Raw genomic sequence first — 17,491 nt, forward strand, 5'->3', positions numbered from 1 at the left:
AGTTTGCCAAGTGGAAAAAATTCCTACCAGGCCCCTTAACGGCGACCAACCGAGGTCCATAGCAAGGTCAGAAGGAAACCTTGAAGGGCGGGCAGTTGGGAAAACCAGTCAGCTGAGCGGTCTGAAAGAGGGCGATCCCCGGGCCGCTCTTGCCTTAAATGGGGCAAGCCACACACCCCAAGCCAGCCGATCGGCTGGCTCAGGGGATGACGCAGCCCGAGGATTCCCCAGATCGCACAGGGCTGCAAGCCAGCCACCGCACGTGTGTTGGGGGCATGAAGCCCGCAACACCACCTCCTCCTGAGGTCGGAAGTGGCTTTGTGCAAACCAATATTCTAATGACAGGGCAGGGGACACCAGGGATGAGTTCATGGAGCCAAGAGGGAGGTCCTCCAGAAAAGCTTGGCAACCATTGATTTAAACAGAAATGCAGCCCATCTCATCCTAGCAGGGAAGGGGACTGTGGCCAGGTGAGTTGGGTGCTTGTTCTGCCTGCTGCCCAAAAGGGGTGACCTCAAGGCTTCTGCTGTCTTCCTTTCTTCTGATGGTGCTGCTCTTCCTTGCATGGGCAGGCCTTCAAATAGAGGACTGTCCTACATGGCCAATCTCTCAGGAGTGCAGAGGTACTGAGAGAGAAACCGAGATCTCCTTGCGCCGCAACACAGGAAGGGAGAGATCAGTGTTGGCGCCAGGACGCTGACAGCTGGTATTTTGGGGGCACCTTCCCAACGCCCACAGCCACCGGTGCGAGGCTGATCTGGCTAGGGGGCACAGGGGACTGGAGGGTGAAGGCCTGCAGGATGGTGGTGAAGAAGAGGAACAGCTCCATGCGGGCCAACCCTTCGCCCATGCAGATACGCTTCCCTGCCAGGAGAAAAAAAACAAAATCTGTCGGGCAGTGTCAAGGGACAGGAAGAGGAATCGAGACACGAAGTGCAGTCAGCTTTTATTCGCAACAGCAAAAATATAACAGAGTTCATCTGGGCTAATCTGCCCTAGTTGAAGATGTTGCTGCAATTGGTTTCTGGCCCCTCCTTCCCTCTCTAGTCCTCTCCCTCTGGACTCCTCCCAAGCAGACATAAATGGTGCTGAGGACGAGGAAACCCCCTCTGGGCCTGCAGGCCCCATTGCACAGCAACGTGCAAGGTTCTTCATGATCTAGGTGTCAGTGGAGGAGGAGAGCTAGCTGGAGGGCTGTCTGGCTAATGTGCCGAAACCTACCCGATTAAGCCGACAAAAAACTCAGTGGGTGCAAGATGTAGTGGGAACAATTACTGATAGACACCAATAGCTTACGGCGTAGAGGCAGTAAAAGAAAGTCTTAAGTAGCTGTTGCCTGCAAGGTTGGTCTAGAAGATTCAAGGTGTCTTTGTGTGCTATTATAGGTAAAATGTAAAGGACCCCGTACGGTTAAGTCCAGCCAAAGGCAACTATGGGATTGCGGCGCTCATCTCACTTTCAGGCCGAGGGAGCCAGCGTTTGTCCACAGACAACTTTCCGGGTTATGTGGCCAGTAGGACTAAACCGCTACTGGCGCAACGGAACACCGTGACAGAAACCATCCTCTGATGTAAAGAGTGTACAATTTTTAAAAAAATTAAAACTTCAAAAAAAGGAGGGCACCGTTTACCTTCCCACCACAGTGGTACCTATTTATCTACTTGCATTGTTGTGCTTTTGAACTGCTAGGTTGGCAGGAGCAGGGATTGAGCAATGGGAGCTCACCCTGCTGCAGGGATTCGAACCGCCGATCTTCTGATCGGCAAGCCCAAGAGGCTTAGTGGTTTATACCACAGCACCACCCGCGTCCCTTATGCTATTATAACATACATTTAAACAGTACCTCCTCCATGAGAGGTCCAGAAGGTTGCAACATGGGAACAGGCCTTTTCTGCATTGGCTCCCCGTTTGTGGGATGCTTATAAATTATAAATCTTTAGGTGCCAGGCATAATTGTTCCTCTTTAAACATGCCTTTGGCCTCTAACTATCTGTGGCCTCTTGCAGTGAGTGGGGTGTTTGTAATGTATTCTTTTAATGGGGCGTGCAGCAACAGGTTGCTAAGTGGTCAACCCAGCCCCTCTCCCATGCTGTCCTTGGCAGGTATAATGCAGGAGAGCCCTGCAGGATCAGGCCCCCCAGCCCTGCATCCTGTTCTTCCAGTGGCCCCCAGATGCCTGCGAGAAGCCAAGTCAAGTAGGACCAGAACAGAGGTTCCTTTCTCTGACCCTCCTGAGAAGGATGGCCCAGAAATGAATCTCATAGGAGAGAGACAACCCACCAACCCCACTCCCCACTTCCCTCCCGTTGGAATGGAAGGAGACCCCTCCCTCGCCACGTACCTGCTGAGAAAGGCATGAACGCCTCAACCTTCTTGAAGCAGCCTTGGCTATCCAAGAATCTCCCTGGGTCAAACTCTTGAGGGTTGGAGTGCTCCTCTGAGTCATAGTGAACGCTGCTCAGCAAAGGATAGATGTAGGTCCCCTGGGAGAATAGTATTTGTATATATTTTTTAAAAAACATAAGAAGCCCCTGGCTGCTGGATCAGGCCAAAGGGGACCCTTCTGCTCCAGCACCCTGTTCTCACAGTTGCCAAATACCCCCTTAGGAGCCCAGGAGTCTAGACGGACTTGACCTGGAAGTGGGGGGCACTGAGCTCAAATCCTTTCCCCACCCCATCCTAGGAGTCTCACACCAATTGCTTTGAGGGCCCAAAGGCTGGATCCTGGTCCCTCTGTCCTTGTTGAGGGGCCTGCTGCGAATCTTACCTTGGGGATGACGTAGCCCTTGAAGTTGATGTCTTTGGTGGCAGCGTGAGGAAGACTCATGGGTAGGATATCGCTGAACCTCTGGATCTCGTGCAAGACAGCTTCCATGTAAGGCATTTTGTTCCTGTCCTCAGTGGCTGGCATCCGGTCCCTCCCAATCACTCGATCGATTTCCTCGTGGAGTTTTTCTTGGGGGAAAAGAGAGCGGTTGGGCTGAGATTCCTGCATTACAGAGGGCTGGACAAAATGACCTTATGGATACCTTCCAAGTCTGCCGTTCTGTGATTCTATGACCGAGCACCTGTTCACAATCAGGATAGGACTGTTTCCACCACCCAAAAACAGCAACTTAAAATTTTGGGGGAAGGCCTTGATGCGACATTATATGTTGAGTGCCAACTGGCTTCAGTGGCAAGGAGTGCCTTTTGCCATCCATGACTGGCCCTCCAGTTATGGCCATTTCTGGACTGGGGTAGCCTATTCCCAAGTGCCCCCGTCTCCAACCCCGCTCGCTCTCAGAGCTCTTTTCAATAGCTTACCGGGGAGCGGGAGAGTCACTCCAGGCACCCGCAGGAACACCAGGTCCTCAGAACGCTCAATCCGAGATTTTTTTCGGGGTACCACGACGCTCTAGCGGTCTCCCCCAACCTCCAAAGCACCGGTGCCCTTTCAGATGAAAGAGCTCCCGTCCGCCATAACGGGCGACCAACCGGAAGTCCAGTTATGGCCATTTCTAGACTGGGGTAGCCTGGACACGCATCTACATGCCCTGTTAATCTCACATCTTGACTACTGCAGTCAGTTCTAGTTGGGGCTTCCCTTGAGGGTGGAAAATGCCTATAATTTATTTATGTAATTATTTTGCCGCTAGGAACCAAAGGAGGGGAGAGGGCTTAAATCACAGAATCACAGAGTTGTAGAGTTGGAAGGGATCCTGAGGGTCATGTAGTCCAGCCCCCGGCTCTTGTGCTCCAGTCCTCTTTGCAGGTTTCCCACTGAGCCGCTGTGAAAAGAGGAAGCTGGACTAGATGGGCCCCCTTTGGCTTGACCCAGCAGAGACCTATACAGTGGTGCCTCGCAAGACGAAATTAATCCGTTCCGCGAGTCTCTTTGTCTTGCGGTTTTTTCGTCTTGCGAAGCACGGCTATTAGCGGCTTAGCGGCTTAGCGGCTTAGCGGCTATTAACGGCTTAGCGGCTTTAAGAAAAAGGAAACAAACTCGCAAGAACTCGCAAGACGTTTCGTCTTGTGAATCAAGCCCATAGGGAAATTCGTCTTGCGGAACGACTCAAAAAACGGAAAACTCTTTCATCTAGCGAGTTTTTCGTCTTGCGAGGCATTCGTCTTGCGGGGCACCACTGTAAAGGCCTTTTCAGAAAGACAGAATGACAGACCAGTGTGAAGATGTTGAGCTTTCTCAAATATATAAACAATCCACACGCCCCCTCTGTGGGGACATGAGCCCTTAGGGTCTATGCTGCTGCCTTCCATCATCAGCTTGTTCTGTCCCTGTAGCAATTCATGTGTCTCACTTTTTGGAGGGAGGTTTCTTCCTTCTGCCCTCACCTTGAATCTGTGGGTACTCCCAACAACTTTGTCCACCTCTGGTCCCTACCCAACACTCTTCTCTCACCTGTGGCTCCCAGAAGCTGTCAGCATGCAACAATGGACACACCCTGGGAACAGCTTGGCCTGTAGCTGTAGAAGCTCAGATGATTCTCATAGGTTTCCTCCTCATGCCCTCACCTTGAATCTGTGGATACTTCAGCATGGTGAGGATACCAGATGCCCTAGGCTTTTCCTCCTTTTGGGCGTATGGAGTGATAGGGGAGTGGTAGTACCTCTGGTTGGGCACACATCCTACTCCTTCTAGGGTACTTTGTCTGCCTCTGGTCCCTACCCAACACTCTTCTCTCACCTGCGGCTCCCAGAAGCTGTCAGCATGCGACAATGGACACACCCTGGGAACAGCTTGGCCTGTAGCTGTAGAAGCTCAGATGATTCTCATAGGTTTCCTCCTTCTGCCCTCACCTTGAATCTGTGGATACTTCAGCATGGTGAGGAATCCATATCTCAGGGTGGTGCCGATCGTCTCCGTCCCAGCGAAGAACAAGTTGAAGGTGGCCATTACCAAATTCTCCATGCAAAATTCAGAAGCCGAGTTATTCTTTTCCTGCCAAGAGATCGAGGTCAGCTATGATGCCTGCACTGAAAGGGGGGGTCAGACTAGATGCCACTTGGGGTCCCTTCCAATTCCACAATTCTCTGAAACCTGCAGACAGCACGTTTTAGGGGGAGCAGATGATGGAGATGAGGAAGTTCATTCCTTACCTGATCCATCTTAACTAAGAAGCAGTCAATGTAGCTGTGGGGGTCAGAGGGATCCAGCGAGGCCTGCTGCATCTTGATCCTCTCCTCTATGAAGCGGAGGATCCCCTGGGAACATTTGCTGCCCGCGTGGTGGGATCCGGGGATCTTCTCCATGATCTCCGGGAAAATATTGTACAGCTGTGGGGGAAGAAGATGGGGAGCAATGGAAGGGCGTTACCACATTTGGCTAACTTCAGGTTGTGCCTCTTGCAAACTCAGATTCCACAAAAAGGCAAGTGTTGAGGCTCACGCCTGCCTGGAAACCTTGACTCTTAAAAAACAAAAATGACCTTAACAGATTGGAGAACTGGACGCAAGCTAACAAAATGATTCTCAATAGGGAGAAATGTAAGGTTCTGCACTTAAGCAGGAAGAACCAGGTGCACAAATAAAGGATGGGGGGCACCTGGCTTACTAGCAGTACATGTGGAAAGTATCTAGGGGTCTTGGTGGACCACAAGCTGAACATGAGTCAACCGTGTGATGCAGCAGCAAAAAATGCTAATGCTATTCTAGGCTGCATCAACAGAAGTCTAGTGTCCAACTCAAGGGAAGTAATAGTCCCACTCTATTCTGCCTTGGTCAGACCACACTTGGAATATTGTGTCCAATTAAGAGTAACTCAGTTTATGTTGACAAGCTGGAAGGTGTGTAGAGGAGGGCAACCAAGATGATCAAGGGTCGGGAAGCCAAGCCTGATGAGGAACGGTTGAAGGAGCTGGGTATGTTTAGCCTGGAAAAGGGAAGACTGAGAGGAGATACGAGAGCTATCTTCAAATATCTTAAGGGCTGTCACATGGAAGATGGAGCAAGCTTGTTTTCTCCTGCTCTGGAGGGTAGGACTCAAACCAATGGCTTCAAGTTACAAGAAAGGAGATTCTGACTAAACATTCGGGGGAGAACTTCCTGACACTAAGAGCTGTTCAGCAGTGGAACATATTCTCATGAGAGGCAGTGAACTCTCCTTTCTTGGAGGTTTTAAAGCAGAAGTTGGATGGCCACCTGTCATGGATGCTTTAGCTGGGATTCCTGCATTACAGGGGGTTGGACTAGATGACCCTTGTATCCCTTCCAGCTCTAAGATTCTTTGATTCTGTGACACTATGGAGGGACCCGTTTGACTAAAAGATCTTATTTGACTCAATGCTTACCTTCCAAACCTTACTGAAAGACACTGAAATACTTAAAGAGACCTTAACAGAAAATGCAAACCATCGCTTTTGTTTTCATATGTTATTTTGTTAGTTTCTGTTTGCCACTGTGCAGCTGCTTAGAGTCACAAGACTCTGTTTACATTCCAGAGACATTCCAGGCTATTGGAAGTCTCACGGGAGATGGGAGACGTTACTGGTTTCCTGCTCCTTTGTTTCAGTTGCTCTCTGCTCTCACAGAGAGAGGATGTGTTTTCTGTCTGCGTAGTAAGAAATAAAGCATAGCGATGTAGCCATAAATCTCATCACTTCCGTGTGCTGCTTTGATTCTCTGCTGAATGGGAATGTGCCTGGAGCCTCATCAAAGGCTCTGGTTGTTAATCACGTCGGAGGGCGATTCCAGAAGATGAGCTTTATCAGCTCGGTCGAACGCAGATTCCGACATATTTATGGTTGGTTTGTTGCTGTACATGAGTGTTTCGAATTGTTGCAATGCAAAATGATGAATAAAGAACGTAAAAATAATAATGGCGATGATGGCACACACGAGAGTGGAATACTTTTATTGTTTAATAAGTATTCATTTGCAAAGAGAACCGCTGGAACTGGGCTGCATCTTTGCCCTTTTGCCCTTCCAGACTGTGACACTTTACGGTTTGAATTTTTTATTCTTTGCTTTTTAAAAAACGATAGTGATAATAATCAAGGTGTAGAGATATTGGGGGGTTCTCCGTCCGCCCTCACCTGAGACGGGGGCAGGCTGCCCACACGGAACCGTTCTGTGATCAGGTTGTTCAAAGTGAGGAATTTCTCGTCGTCGTACTGGAACCTATTCCCAAAGACAATGGAGCAGATGATGTTGGAGACAGCTCGGCTGAGGATGAAGGTGGGGTCAAAGGGCGTCCCTAGTGGAGAGAGACAGAAAGCAGGAGGGAAGAAAGAGTTTGTTTGTTTGTTTGTTTGTTTGTTTGTTTGTTTGTATTTTTCATTTTCATTTTCACACTTGAAACAGTAATCCAAATACAAAATACAAATACGGTCCACGCAATTCATGTTGACTTCCCTCCCAACTCCTTCCACGGTTTATTTTGTTAACTTCTTTTCCACTACACATTATAATTTGTAGTCCCCATTTTTTTCTTTCTTTTCTTTTCTTTTTTCTCAATATCTCTAACTGCTGAATTTACTCTTTTACTGTTAACCTTTTAATACGTTCGCAATGAGTTTCCAGTTAATCTACAAAACATTTCCATTCTTCTTCTAATACTTTCGTGTCCTGATTTCTTATCTTATTTCCCAATCATGCCATTTCTATGTTGTTGTTTAGACATTTAGTCGTGTCCAACACTTCGTGACCCCATGGACCAGAGCATGCCAGGCACTCCTGTCTTCCACTGCCTCCCGCAGTTTGGCCAAATTCATGCTGGTAGCTTCGAGAACACTGTCCAACCATCTCGTCCTCTGTTGTCCCCTTTTCCTTGTGCCCTCCATCTTTCCCAGCATCAGGGTCTTTTCCAGAGAGTCTTCTCTTCTCCTGAGGTGGCCAAAGTATTGGAGCCTCAGCTTCAGGATCTGTCCTTCCAGTGAGCACTCAGGGCTGATTTCCTTCAGAATGGAGAGGTTTGATCTTCTTGCAGTCCATGGGACTCTCAAGAGTCTCCTCCAGCACCAGAATTCAAAAGCATAAATTCTTCAGAGATCAGCCTTCTTTATGGTCCAGCTCCATGGACAAAGACAACAAGCAATTTCTATATATTCTACTAACTTCGTCTGGCCATTCCTCCTTGTTGGTATCATATATGCCATACAAGCTGCTACAAGAAAGAGTCTGCGTTTCGCAAGAGCACAGAATGGCTACGCCAGCCTCTCACGTGCAGACCAAGCGCCACAGAGTCTTTTAGAGGCAACCAATCTTTATCAGGGACGCAGGTGGTGCTGTGGTCTAAACCACTGAGCCTCTTGGGCTTGCCAATCAGAAGGTCATCAGTTCCAATCCCCACAATGGGGTGAGCTCCCATTGCTCGGTCTCAGCTCCTGCCCACCCAGCAGTTCGAAAGCACAAAGTGCAAGTAGATAAATAGGTACCACTCCGGCAGGAAGGTAAACGCCGTTTCTGTGCGCTGCTCTGGTTTCGGTGTTCCGTTACTCCAGAAGCGGCTTAGTCATGCTGGCCACATGACCCGGAAAAACTTTCTGTGGACAAACACTGGCTCCCTCGGACTGTAAAGCGAGATGAGCACCACAACCCCAGAGTCATCTGTGACTGGACTTAACTGTCAGGGGTCCTTTACCCTTACCTTTAATCTATATGACCTACCTTGTGTCTTATGGAACTCCTCTGCCAAGCACTGAGCCTCCTCCTGGATCCGCTCCTCGATGGACCGTTTCCCCATCCCGAAATTCCTCAAGGTGGTGAGGCTGAACCTGCGAAGCTGCCTCCACCGATCACCGTTGGAAAAGACCACCCCTGGCCAAGCAATATTATTATTGTTTGTTTGTATGTATGTATGTATGTATGGACCTAAAAGCACCACTGAGCTGTTATTATATAAGTCATTGGTTCCCATTTTTTTTCTGGGGACCACCCCCTTGGTTCCACAAACTCATCCCTATTGCCCTCTCCCCTCCCCTATAATTTATTTGGAATATTTATTTGTTTGTCACATTTATATATTAGATCTATTGGAATAGCGGTTTGTGCAACCCATTAAGCAACATAATTACACAGTGATATTCAAGGCAGCAGCAATTCATTTCACATTTGTTCAAAACCTGATTAGAACTGCTTATTACTACGAATTCCACAAAATTGCGGAACTTCATCCAGCAACACCAGTGCCCTAATCCTGCCACCCCTTGTCTCTTAGCACCTTTCCAGGTGATCCCACTAGCCTCCCCCAGTAGACACTACCACCCACTTTAGGGACCCCTGATGTAATCCATCAGCATGTCAAATTAACATGAACTCCTTGGAAGAGGCCCAGCCATAGAGAAAGCAGTAATTTTCCAATAAAGCTTGTCTCTTCAACATTCATCATTTTAAACATCGGCCAAGTAACGTGTTACAAAAGTGAATATACAGGGGTAAAGTGTGCATATATTTGTGAAACTTAACATATAAAAATGAGGGACGCAGGTGGCACTGTGGGTTAAACCACAGAGCCTAGGACTTGCCAATCAGAAGGTCGGCGGTTCGAATCCCCACGATGGGGTGAGCTCCCATTGCTCAGTCCCTGCTCCTGCCCACCTAGCAGTTCGAAAGCACGTCAAAGTGCAAGTAGATGAATAGGTACGGCTCCGGCGGGAAGGTAAATGGCATTTCCGTGCGCTGCTCTGGTTCTCCAGAAGTGGCTTAGTCATGCTGGCCACATGACCCAGAAGCTGTACGCCGGTAGTCCTAGCTATCTGGATTATAATGTGATTTTGATGGGAGACATGAATGGAGTGGTATCTACACACATGGATAAGGCACAAAGACAGGTAATCACTAAGGACGGCAGACTACCGAAAACTTTTTTTGAGATGACAGACAACTTGGACTTAGTTGATATCTGGAGAACAAAGAACCCCCTAGCTAGAGAGGGAACCTTCTTCTCTGAAGCCAAATTGACATGGACAAGAATTGACCAAATATGGGTAACTAGAGGAACGGCACCAAAGATAAGAAAAGCGGAAATCTGCCCAAAAACCTGCTCCGACCATAATGCTGTAAAGATGGAGATGAAACTAATACCAACTGGTTCCTTCAGATGGAGGATGAATGACACCTTATTTAGAGATGAAGTGTTTAAGAAGGCCCAAAAAACCTTGAGAGATTATTTTGAGATAAACATGAACACCAATGTGGATAAAAGAGTAATCTGGGACGCAAGTAAAGCTGTTATGAGAGGGTTCTTAATACAACAGAATGCATTGAAGAAGAGAACCCAAAATGAGAAGAAGGATAAAATTTTGGAGAGAATAAAGGAAAGTGAAAAGAAATTGAGAGCAAAACCAAAGTCGCAAGAGATTTTGAGAGAAATAAAGTTACATCAAGTACAATACATGAAAATGATGAATCAGGAGATAGAATGGAAAATCAAACAAATGAGACAAAAGACATTCGAGTCGGCTAATAAATGTGGGAAATTGTTGGCTTGGCAAATGAAAAAAGACAAAAATTAAATACAGTTACTAATCTAGAAGTGGAAGGAAGGAATATACAGAACCCAGCTGAAATCAGAAATTGTTTCCAGAGATACTTTAAACAACTATATACACAAGGGCCACAGAAAGAAATTGATTTAGATCGATTCTTGAAAACAAATGGATTACAAAAAATCTCCCAAGAAAATAAACTAATGTTGAACTATAAAATAACTGAACAGGAGATAGAAGGTGCCATTCAGAATATGCAACTAGGTAAATCTCCAGGACCGGACGGACTGACTTCCAGATACTACAGATCTTTAAAAGAATGGCTAGTACAACCTTTGAAAGAAGTCTGTAATGAAATAATGGATGGGAAAAGGGCACCAGAGTCGTGGAAAGAAGCGTATATTACACTTGTACCGAAAACAGAGACTGAAAAGACGCAGCTTAAGAACTACCGCCCCATATCATTGCTTAATGTGGATTACAAAATTTATGCAGATATTTTGGCTAAAAGATTAAAAAGAGTGCTACTGGAAGAGATACATAAAGACCAAACAGGCTTTCTCCCAGGTAGACATCTATCGGATAATGTGAGAAACATAATCAATATTTTAGAAAAATTACAAGTGAATATAAATACTAAAGCAGTTTTAATATTTGTGGACGCGGAGAAAGCCTTTGACAATATTTCTTGGAGTTTTATGAAGAAGAACTTGCAGGGTATGGGGGTAGGCCAAGGTTTTGAAAACGGTATAGGTGCAATATATTCTGAACAAAAGGCTAAATTAATTGTAAATAATGTGGTGACGGAAGAATTTAAGATAGAAAAAGGGACGCGACAAGGTTGCCCAATCTCCCCATTACTTTTTATATCGGTCCTGGAGGTTTTGCTGAATATGATAAGAAGGGACCAGTTGGTTAAAGGTATACAAGTCGGAGCCAAACAGTACAAATTGAGAGCATTTGCAGATGACTTAGTATTGACGTTACAGGAGCCAGAATCTAGTACCAAAAGGGTTTTAGAACTGATTCAAGAATTTGGTCAGGTTGCAGGGTTTAAACTGAATAAGTCAAAAACCAAGGTTTTAGAGAAAAACTTAACACCAATTGAGAGAGAGAGGTTTCAGAATGAGACAGGTATAAGAGTGGTTAAGAAAGTGAAATACCTGGGGATTAACATGACAGCAAAAAATGGGAATTTATTTAAAGACAATTATGAAAAATGCTGGGCTGAAGTGAAAAAAGATTTAGAAATTTGGTCAAATTTGAAGCTTTCACTGCTGGGCCGTATTGCTGCGATAAAAATGAATGTATTGCCTAGAATGTTGTTTTTGTTTCAAACATTGCAAATTGTGGACAAAATGGACTGTTTCAAGAAGTGGCAGAGAGATATTTCTAGATTTGTCTGGCAGGGCAAGAAGCCTAGAATAAAATTTAAAATAATAACAGATGCAAAGGAAAGAGGTGGATTTGCCCTGCCAGACCTTAAACTTTATTATGAATCAGCAGCTTTTTGCTGGTTGAAAGAATGGCTGCTTCTTGAAAACACAGACATTTTGGATTTAGAAGGTTTTAACAATGTATTTGGATGGCATACATATCTGTGGTATGATAAGGTTAAAGCACATAAATCATTTAAAAACCATATTGTCAGGAAAGCATTGTTCAATGTTTGGATAAGATATAAGGACCTATTGGAAAACAAAACCCCAAGGTGGCTGTCACCGATGGAAGCGAAAGCTCTGAAAAAGCTCAATATGGAGGTCAAATGGCCGAAATATTGGGAAATTTTGGAACAAGATGGAGATAGACTGAAATTGCAGAGTTTTGAGAAATTAAAAAACAAAGTGCGAGACTGGCTTCATTATTATCAGATAATGGAGGCATATAATTTGGACAAGAAAATTGGCTTCCAGGTGGAAAAATCAAAATTAGAAACAGAACTGTTAGAACCCAAAACTAAGATTTTGTCAAAGATGTATAACTTGCTGTTGAAATGGAATACTCAGGATGAAACAGTGAAATCTGCTATGATTAAATGGGCACAAGATATTGGACATAACATAATGATGGCTGACTGGGAACAGTTACAGATAGGTAGCCGTGTTGGTCTGCCATAGTCAAAATAAAAAAAATCCTTCCAGTAGCACCTTTAAGACCAACTAAGTTAGTTCTTGGTATGAGCTTTCGTATCTGAAGAAGTGTGCTTGCACACGAAAGCTCATACCAAGAACTAACTTAGTTGGTCTTAAAGGTGCTACTGGAAGGATTTTTTTTATTTTGACTGGGAACAGTTATGGACCACAGGTATGAAGTTTACAGCATGCAATGCCTTAAGAGAGAATATTATGAAAATGATATACAGGTGGTACATGACCCCAGTCAAGCTTGCAAAAATCTATCACTTGCCCGATAATAAATGTTGGAAATGTAAAGTAACTGAAGGTACATTCTTTCACCTCTGGTGGACGTGCCCAGGGATTAAGGCTTTCTGGGAAATGATCTATAATGAATTGAAAAAAGTATTTAAATATACCTTCTTGAAGAAACCAGAGGCCTTTCTCCTGGGCATAGTCGGCCAATTGGTGCCAAAGAAGGATAGAACTTTTTTTATGTATGCCACAACAACAGCAAGAATACTTATTGCAAAGTATTGGAAGACACAAGACCTACCCACTCTGGAAGAATGGCAGATGAAGGTGATGGACTACATGGAATTGGCGGAAATGACTGGCAGAATCCGAGACCAGGGAGAAGAGTCGGTGGAAGAAGATTGGAAGAAATTTAAAGACTATTTACAGAAATATTGCAAAATTAATGAATGCTAGAATGATGTTGGATTGAAGTTAAGTGGTTTCTAGATGTAATGGTATAAAAGAATATGAAAAAATGGATTTTTAACAGGTAAAAATTTAATGTTATAATATATTAAGATTAAAGCTCAGGATAAATTAAGGAGGGAAAGGAATTGCTGAACTAATAAATTGAACTGGAATACAAAAAAGGGAGGTATGAGGAGGTCCGAGAAACAAGCAAATGAAAGATAAGTGATAGAAAGATTGAATTGTTTTTAACTATTTTTATTTTGTATTTTTTCTTCTTTTTCTTTTTTCATTTTGTAATATTGTGAAAACCTTAATAAATATTTATTTAAAAAAAAAACAACAGAAGCTGTACGCCGGCTCCCTCGGCCAATAAAGCGAGATGAGCGCCGCAACCCCAGAGTCGGCCACGACTGGACCTAATGGTCAGGGGTCCCTTTACCTTTACCTTAACATATAAAAATATGATTATTGATTATCAGTATTAATCACCTGCCCTTCACTCTAAGGGGAATAAACGTTCACAGTTACCTTCACACACACAAAATAATAATTTTCAAACCCATGTACTATGCCCTCCAACAGGTCAGTAGAGTGATGGAGAAATGGGCTGAGCTGCGCCCCAAGCCCCCTTTCCCCGCAAGGATGGACCCCCTCACCGTGTTCATTGAAATCCTTGGAGAAGGATGGCAGCTGCCCTCTGCCGCTGAAGTCCTCTGCCTGGTCCACCAGGGCTGCCTTCACCGCCTTGTAGCCGCACAAGACCACGACTCGCTGCAGCCCCAGGTAGACGGTGAAGACCGAGCCGTAGGCCTCCCTCAGCTGCCGGGAGAAGAGTGTCAGTCCCCTTTGAAGGAACCTTTCCCTGCCCCCTCAGGTTGGCACAGGTGTGCACAGGTGAGGGGGGGACCGGGCAGGAAGGGAGCCTCACAAGGATGGGCAAGGGGAGAAACAGGCAGGAGTTCTGGGGGAAAGACAGGAATTGCTCCTCTCCAAGGCCTTCCTACTACGAGGCGCTTAGCCAATGCTCCTCAGGATTCAACACACTTCTGCTTTGCTTTAAGGTATACTTTCCTCCCCCTGCTCCCACTTCTAGTGTGGGTTCATGGCAAAATTGCCGTGCCCACATTTAAATGGGGAATCTTTCACCTTTCAGATCAAAGATGTGGGTATTGTAAGAGTTTCTGCCTGCTTAAATTGTAGGGTTTTGTGTCTGTGTGTGTGTGTGTGTGTGTGTGTGTGTGAGTGTGTGTGTGTGTAGCAGCATTTATATATTCTATCATTTCTATTTCACATAGCAAACCAAGTTTTCTGTATTCCTTTGGTGTGAGAAGTCTTCGTGGGCATAAGTTTAAGGGTCAACACACATTCAAAGACCAGTGTGCATTGTAACCAGGACCAGATTTAGGTTTGATGAGGCCCTAAGCTACTGAAGGTAATGGGGCCCTTTAAATGTTCAGCTGTCCTTTGTTGTTGCCGTTTTTTGAGTTGAATATATGCTATATGGCAATTTATGGACCTAATAGGTATCTAAAACCATTTGCACATAGCAGTCCCCGCAGAATGTAGGCACCCTATATATAGAAATGAGCAAACCAGTGATATTTTAGGAGCAGGCTAGCAGGCCGGGCCCATTACTTACATCATAGGAGCCTACACAACACAAAACACTGTTGCTGTATGTAGGTTTTATTTTATTTGTTTTTTATCTTATATTTTGGAAATGTACATCGGGTGTTGTTTTTTCTTTAAATTTTTTGGGCACCCCAAGAGAGTGGGGCCCTAAGCTATAGCTTGTTTAGCTTATACGTAAATCCGGCACTGATTATAACATCAGCAAAAATCCTAAATTTCTCAGCAGTGGGTATATGAGCTTGCGTGAATACTGGCTGAGAACATCTGAGTCCAGACCTGAGTCCATACACTTGTAACAGACCTGTGGATATCAGGTTTTAGGAGACAATAGTGGGGAGGCTATTGCCTTCAGGCCCTGCCTGAGGGCTTCCCAAAGGCCCCTGTCTGTTCACTGTGGTGAGCTAGAGGAACTCCCTTTGGACAGATCCAGCAACTCTCTTCTGGTGCTCTTGCATTCCTACAAAGATGGATCCCCGGCCGTGGGGCTGATCATAGGCTTCCAATCTCCCCTGGCTTACCTTGCAGCTCGGTAGGGAGGCAAATGGAGACTCACCTTCTCCAGGGACTTGATCATGTTATTTGGGTCCAGTTGGAGAAAATTCCCCAGGATGGGGAGCGGGGTGGGTCCAGGGGGCAGACGGCCTTTGCCCTTCCATGCCAAGCCCAGGAATAAGACGCCACAGACGCAAAGGAGCAGGAAGAGAGATCCAGAGAGCAGCTCCATGGAGGATCCTGGCCAAGAGATGCCCCCTCTGGGCTATGGGGAGCTGCTGAGAGCCACAGCTGGACTTATAAGGGCAGCTGGGGAACACCCAACTTTCCACATTGGTTATCCTGTAACTCCTGGTCCTCTGACCCATTTCCAAGCCAGCTGGGTGGACTTTGCCATTTCCAATCAGAAAGTTAACTCGTTAACTTATCAAGGATTACACGATAACCATAAAAAGGGCATTTCATTGCAAATGTTGGACAGGGTACTGGGGACAAATCAGAGAGCGGCTCATTAAGGTGGAGGGTGAATTGCCTTTTTGGTACTATGATCAAACCTATCCATTCTTAAGGAACTCAGCCCTGAGTGCTCACTGGAAGGACAGATCCTGAAGCTGAGGCTCCAATACTTTGGCCACCTCACGAGAAGAGAAGACTCCCTGGAAAAGACCCTGATGTTGGGAAAGATGGAGGGCACAAGGAGAAGGGGACGACAGAGGACGAGATGGCTGGACAGTGTTCTCAAATCTACCAGCATGAGTTTGACCAAACTGCGGGAGGCAGTGGAAGACAGGAGTGCCTGGCGGGCTCTGGTCCATGGGGTCACGAAGAGTCGGACACCACTAAACGACTAAACAACAACAAATACATGTTTATGTTTTGCAGAGCAGGGCAAATAGGCAATCCCATTTAAAGAACAACTGCGGAGGCTTGCAAGAAAATGTTTTGGAGTTTCATCCACCTGCCTTTCCAGGCTCACATCCGCACCATCCCTCTAAAGTGCTGTTTCCACTTTAAATGGCCATGGCTTCCCCAAGAGAATCATGGGAAGTGTAGTCTGTTTCAATGTTCTGAGAGGTGTTCAGAGACCCTCCCTATTCGCCTCCCAGAGCTACAGTTCCCTGAGAAGAGGGACTCTGTTTATTTCCTACAAATCCCTGTTTGTTTGCTGTGTCCCATAGTGGTTATAGTGTCAGACTAGAACCTGGGAAAGACCAGGGTTCAAATTCCCCCCCCCCACCTCAGCTGTGAAGCTCATTTGGGTGCCCTTGGGCTAGTCAGTCACTCTCAGCCTAACCTACCTCGCAAGGTTGTTGTTGTGGAGATTAAATAGGGAGGGAAATAACTATATACGTTAATAGGAGTAAGAAAGAGAGAGAGAGAAAAGAGAATATACAAAAATGCTATGTAATATACTCCACCTTGAACTCCCTGGAGGAAAAGAGGAAATAAATAGGTTATAAGAAAAAAGTGCTCCTTTATCCCTTATTGGGTATCCAAGAGCCATATAGAGTCCTTATATAGGTTCTCTATTGGTAGGAGAAAATAACAGAAGCCAACCAGAGAGCAGAGAGTATTGAGAAGCAAAACAGCTAGTAAGCATGATCTTTATTAAACTGTTGCAACAGGGTCTCACCCTCCCCCCCCCGCAGGAGGAAGGAGGACCCCAGAACATTGGTGTGGATGCTCTTATATAGACTTTTGAAATTGCCTAACCTGTAGCTCAAGGCCACCCCCCAATACATCATACATACATCACATAAGAGGCAGTCTACTACAGAATCCTGTCTGGTGGGAAACCTGTTAATGGGTTTACCTGGACAGCCTGGCCATTCTTTTGTGATGGTAAATACTTAATTCCTGAGTCCAGGTCACAGGCTCACCCTATTCATACCCAAATGTGCCCTTCAGGCAGGATTTGTGAGCACAGAGACAATGGGGAGGTTTTTCCCATTTCCATCCAAACTGCAGAGGAATATTTGAGGTCACTGAAAGAGTCAACATGGCTTTAGGACTCTTTTCCTGTACTGTTTCAGACATGTGGTTTATATATTCATGTATGTGTTTGCCTGGTACATTTATGAACATTTATTTTATATCTTAGACCTTAAGATTCTCATAACA

At 45.6% G+C, this 17,491-nt stretch overlaps 1 protein-coding gene across 2 annotated transcripts; it reads right to left on the bottom strand.

Annotated features, from left to right (window-relative positions):
* Positions 1-676: 676 nt before the first annotated feature.
* LOC308484231 (cytochrome P450 2F3-like) lies at positions 677-16,226 on the bottom strand (the record flags this gene model as incomplete). 2 transcript variants are annotated; one of them, XM_081018990.1, is made up of 9 exons in its annotated part: positions 15,432-16,226; positions 13,903-14,065; positions 8,605-8,754; positions 7,032-7,192; positions 5,098-5,274; positions 4,798-4,939; positions 2,768-2,955; positions 2,342-2,483; positions 677-864 (listed from the first exon to the last, which is right to left on the bottom strand). In XM_081018990.1, the coding sequence occupies exons 1-9, from the start codon at positions 15,600-15,602 to the stop codon at positions 677-679; spliced, it is 1,482 nt and encodes a 493-aa protein (XP_080875116.1). In that variant the 5' UTR covers positions 15,603-16,226. The 2 variants fall into 2 exon arrangements, with proteins under 2 accessions (XP_080875116.1, XP_080875117.1); XM_081018991.1 differs by lacking the exon at positions 8,605-8,754.
* Positions 16,227-17,491: the final 1,265 nt, after the last annotated feature.

This window comes from Podarcis pityusensis (assembly GCF_964106645.2).
Source record: "Podarcis pityusensis genome assembly, chromosome: 8".
Classification (NCBI taxonomy): domain Eukaryota; kingdom Metazoa; phylum Chordata; class Lepidosauria; order Squamata; family Lacertidae; genus Podarcis; species Podarcis pityusensis.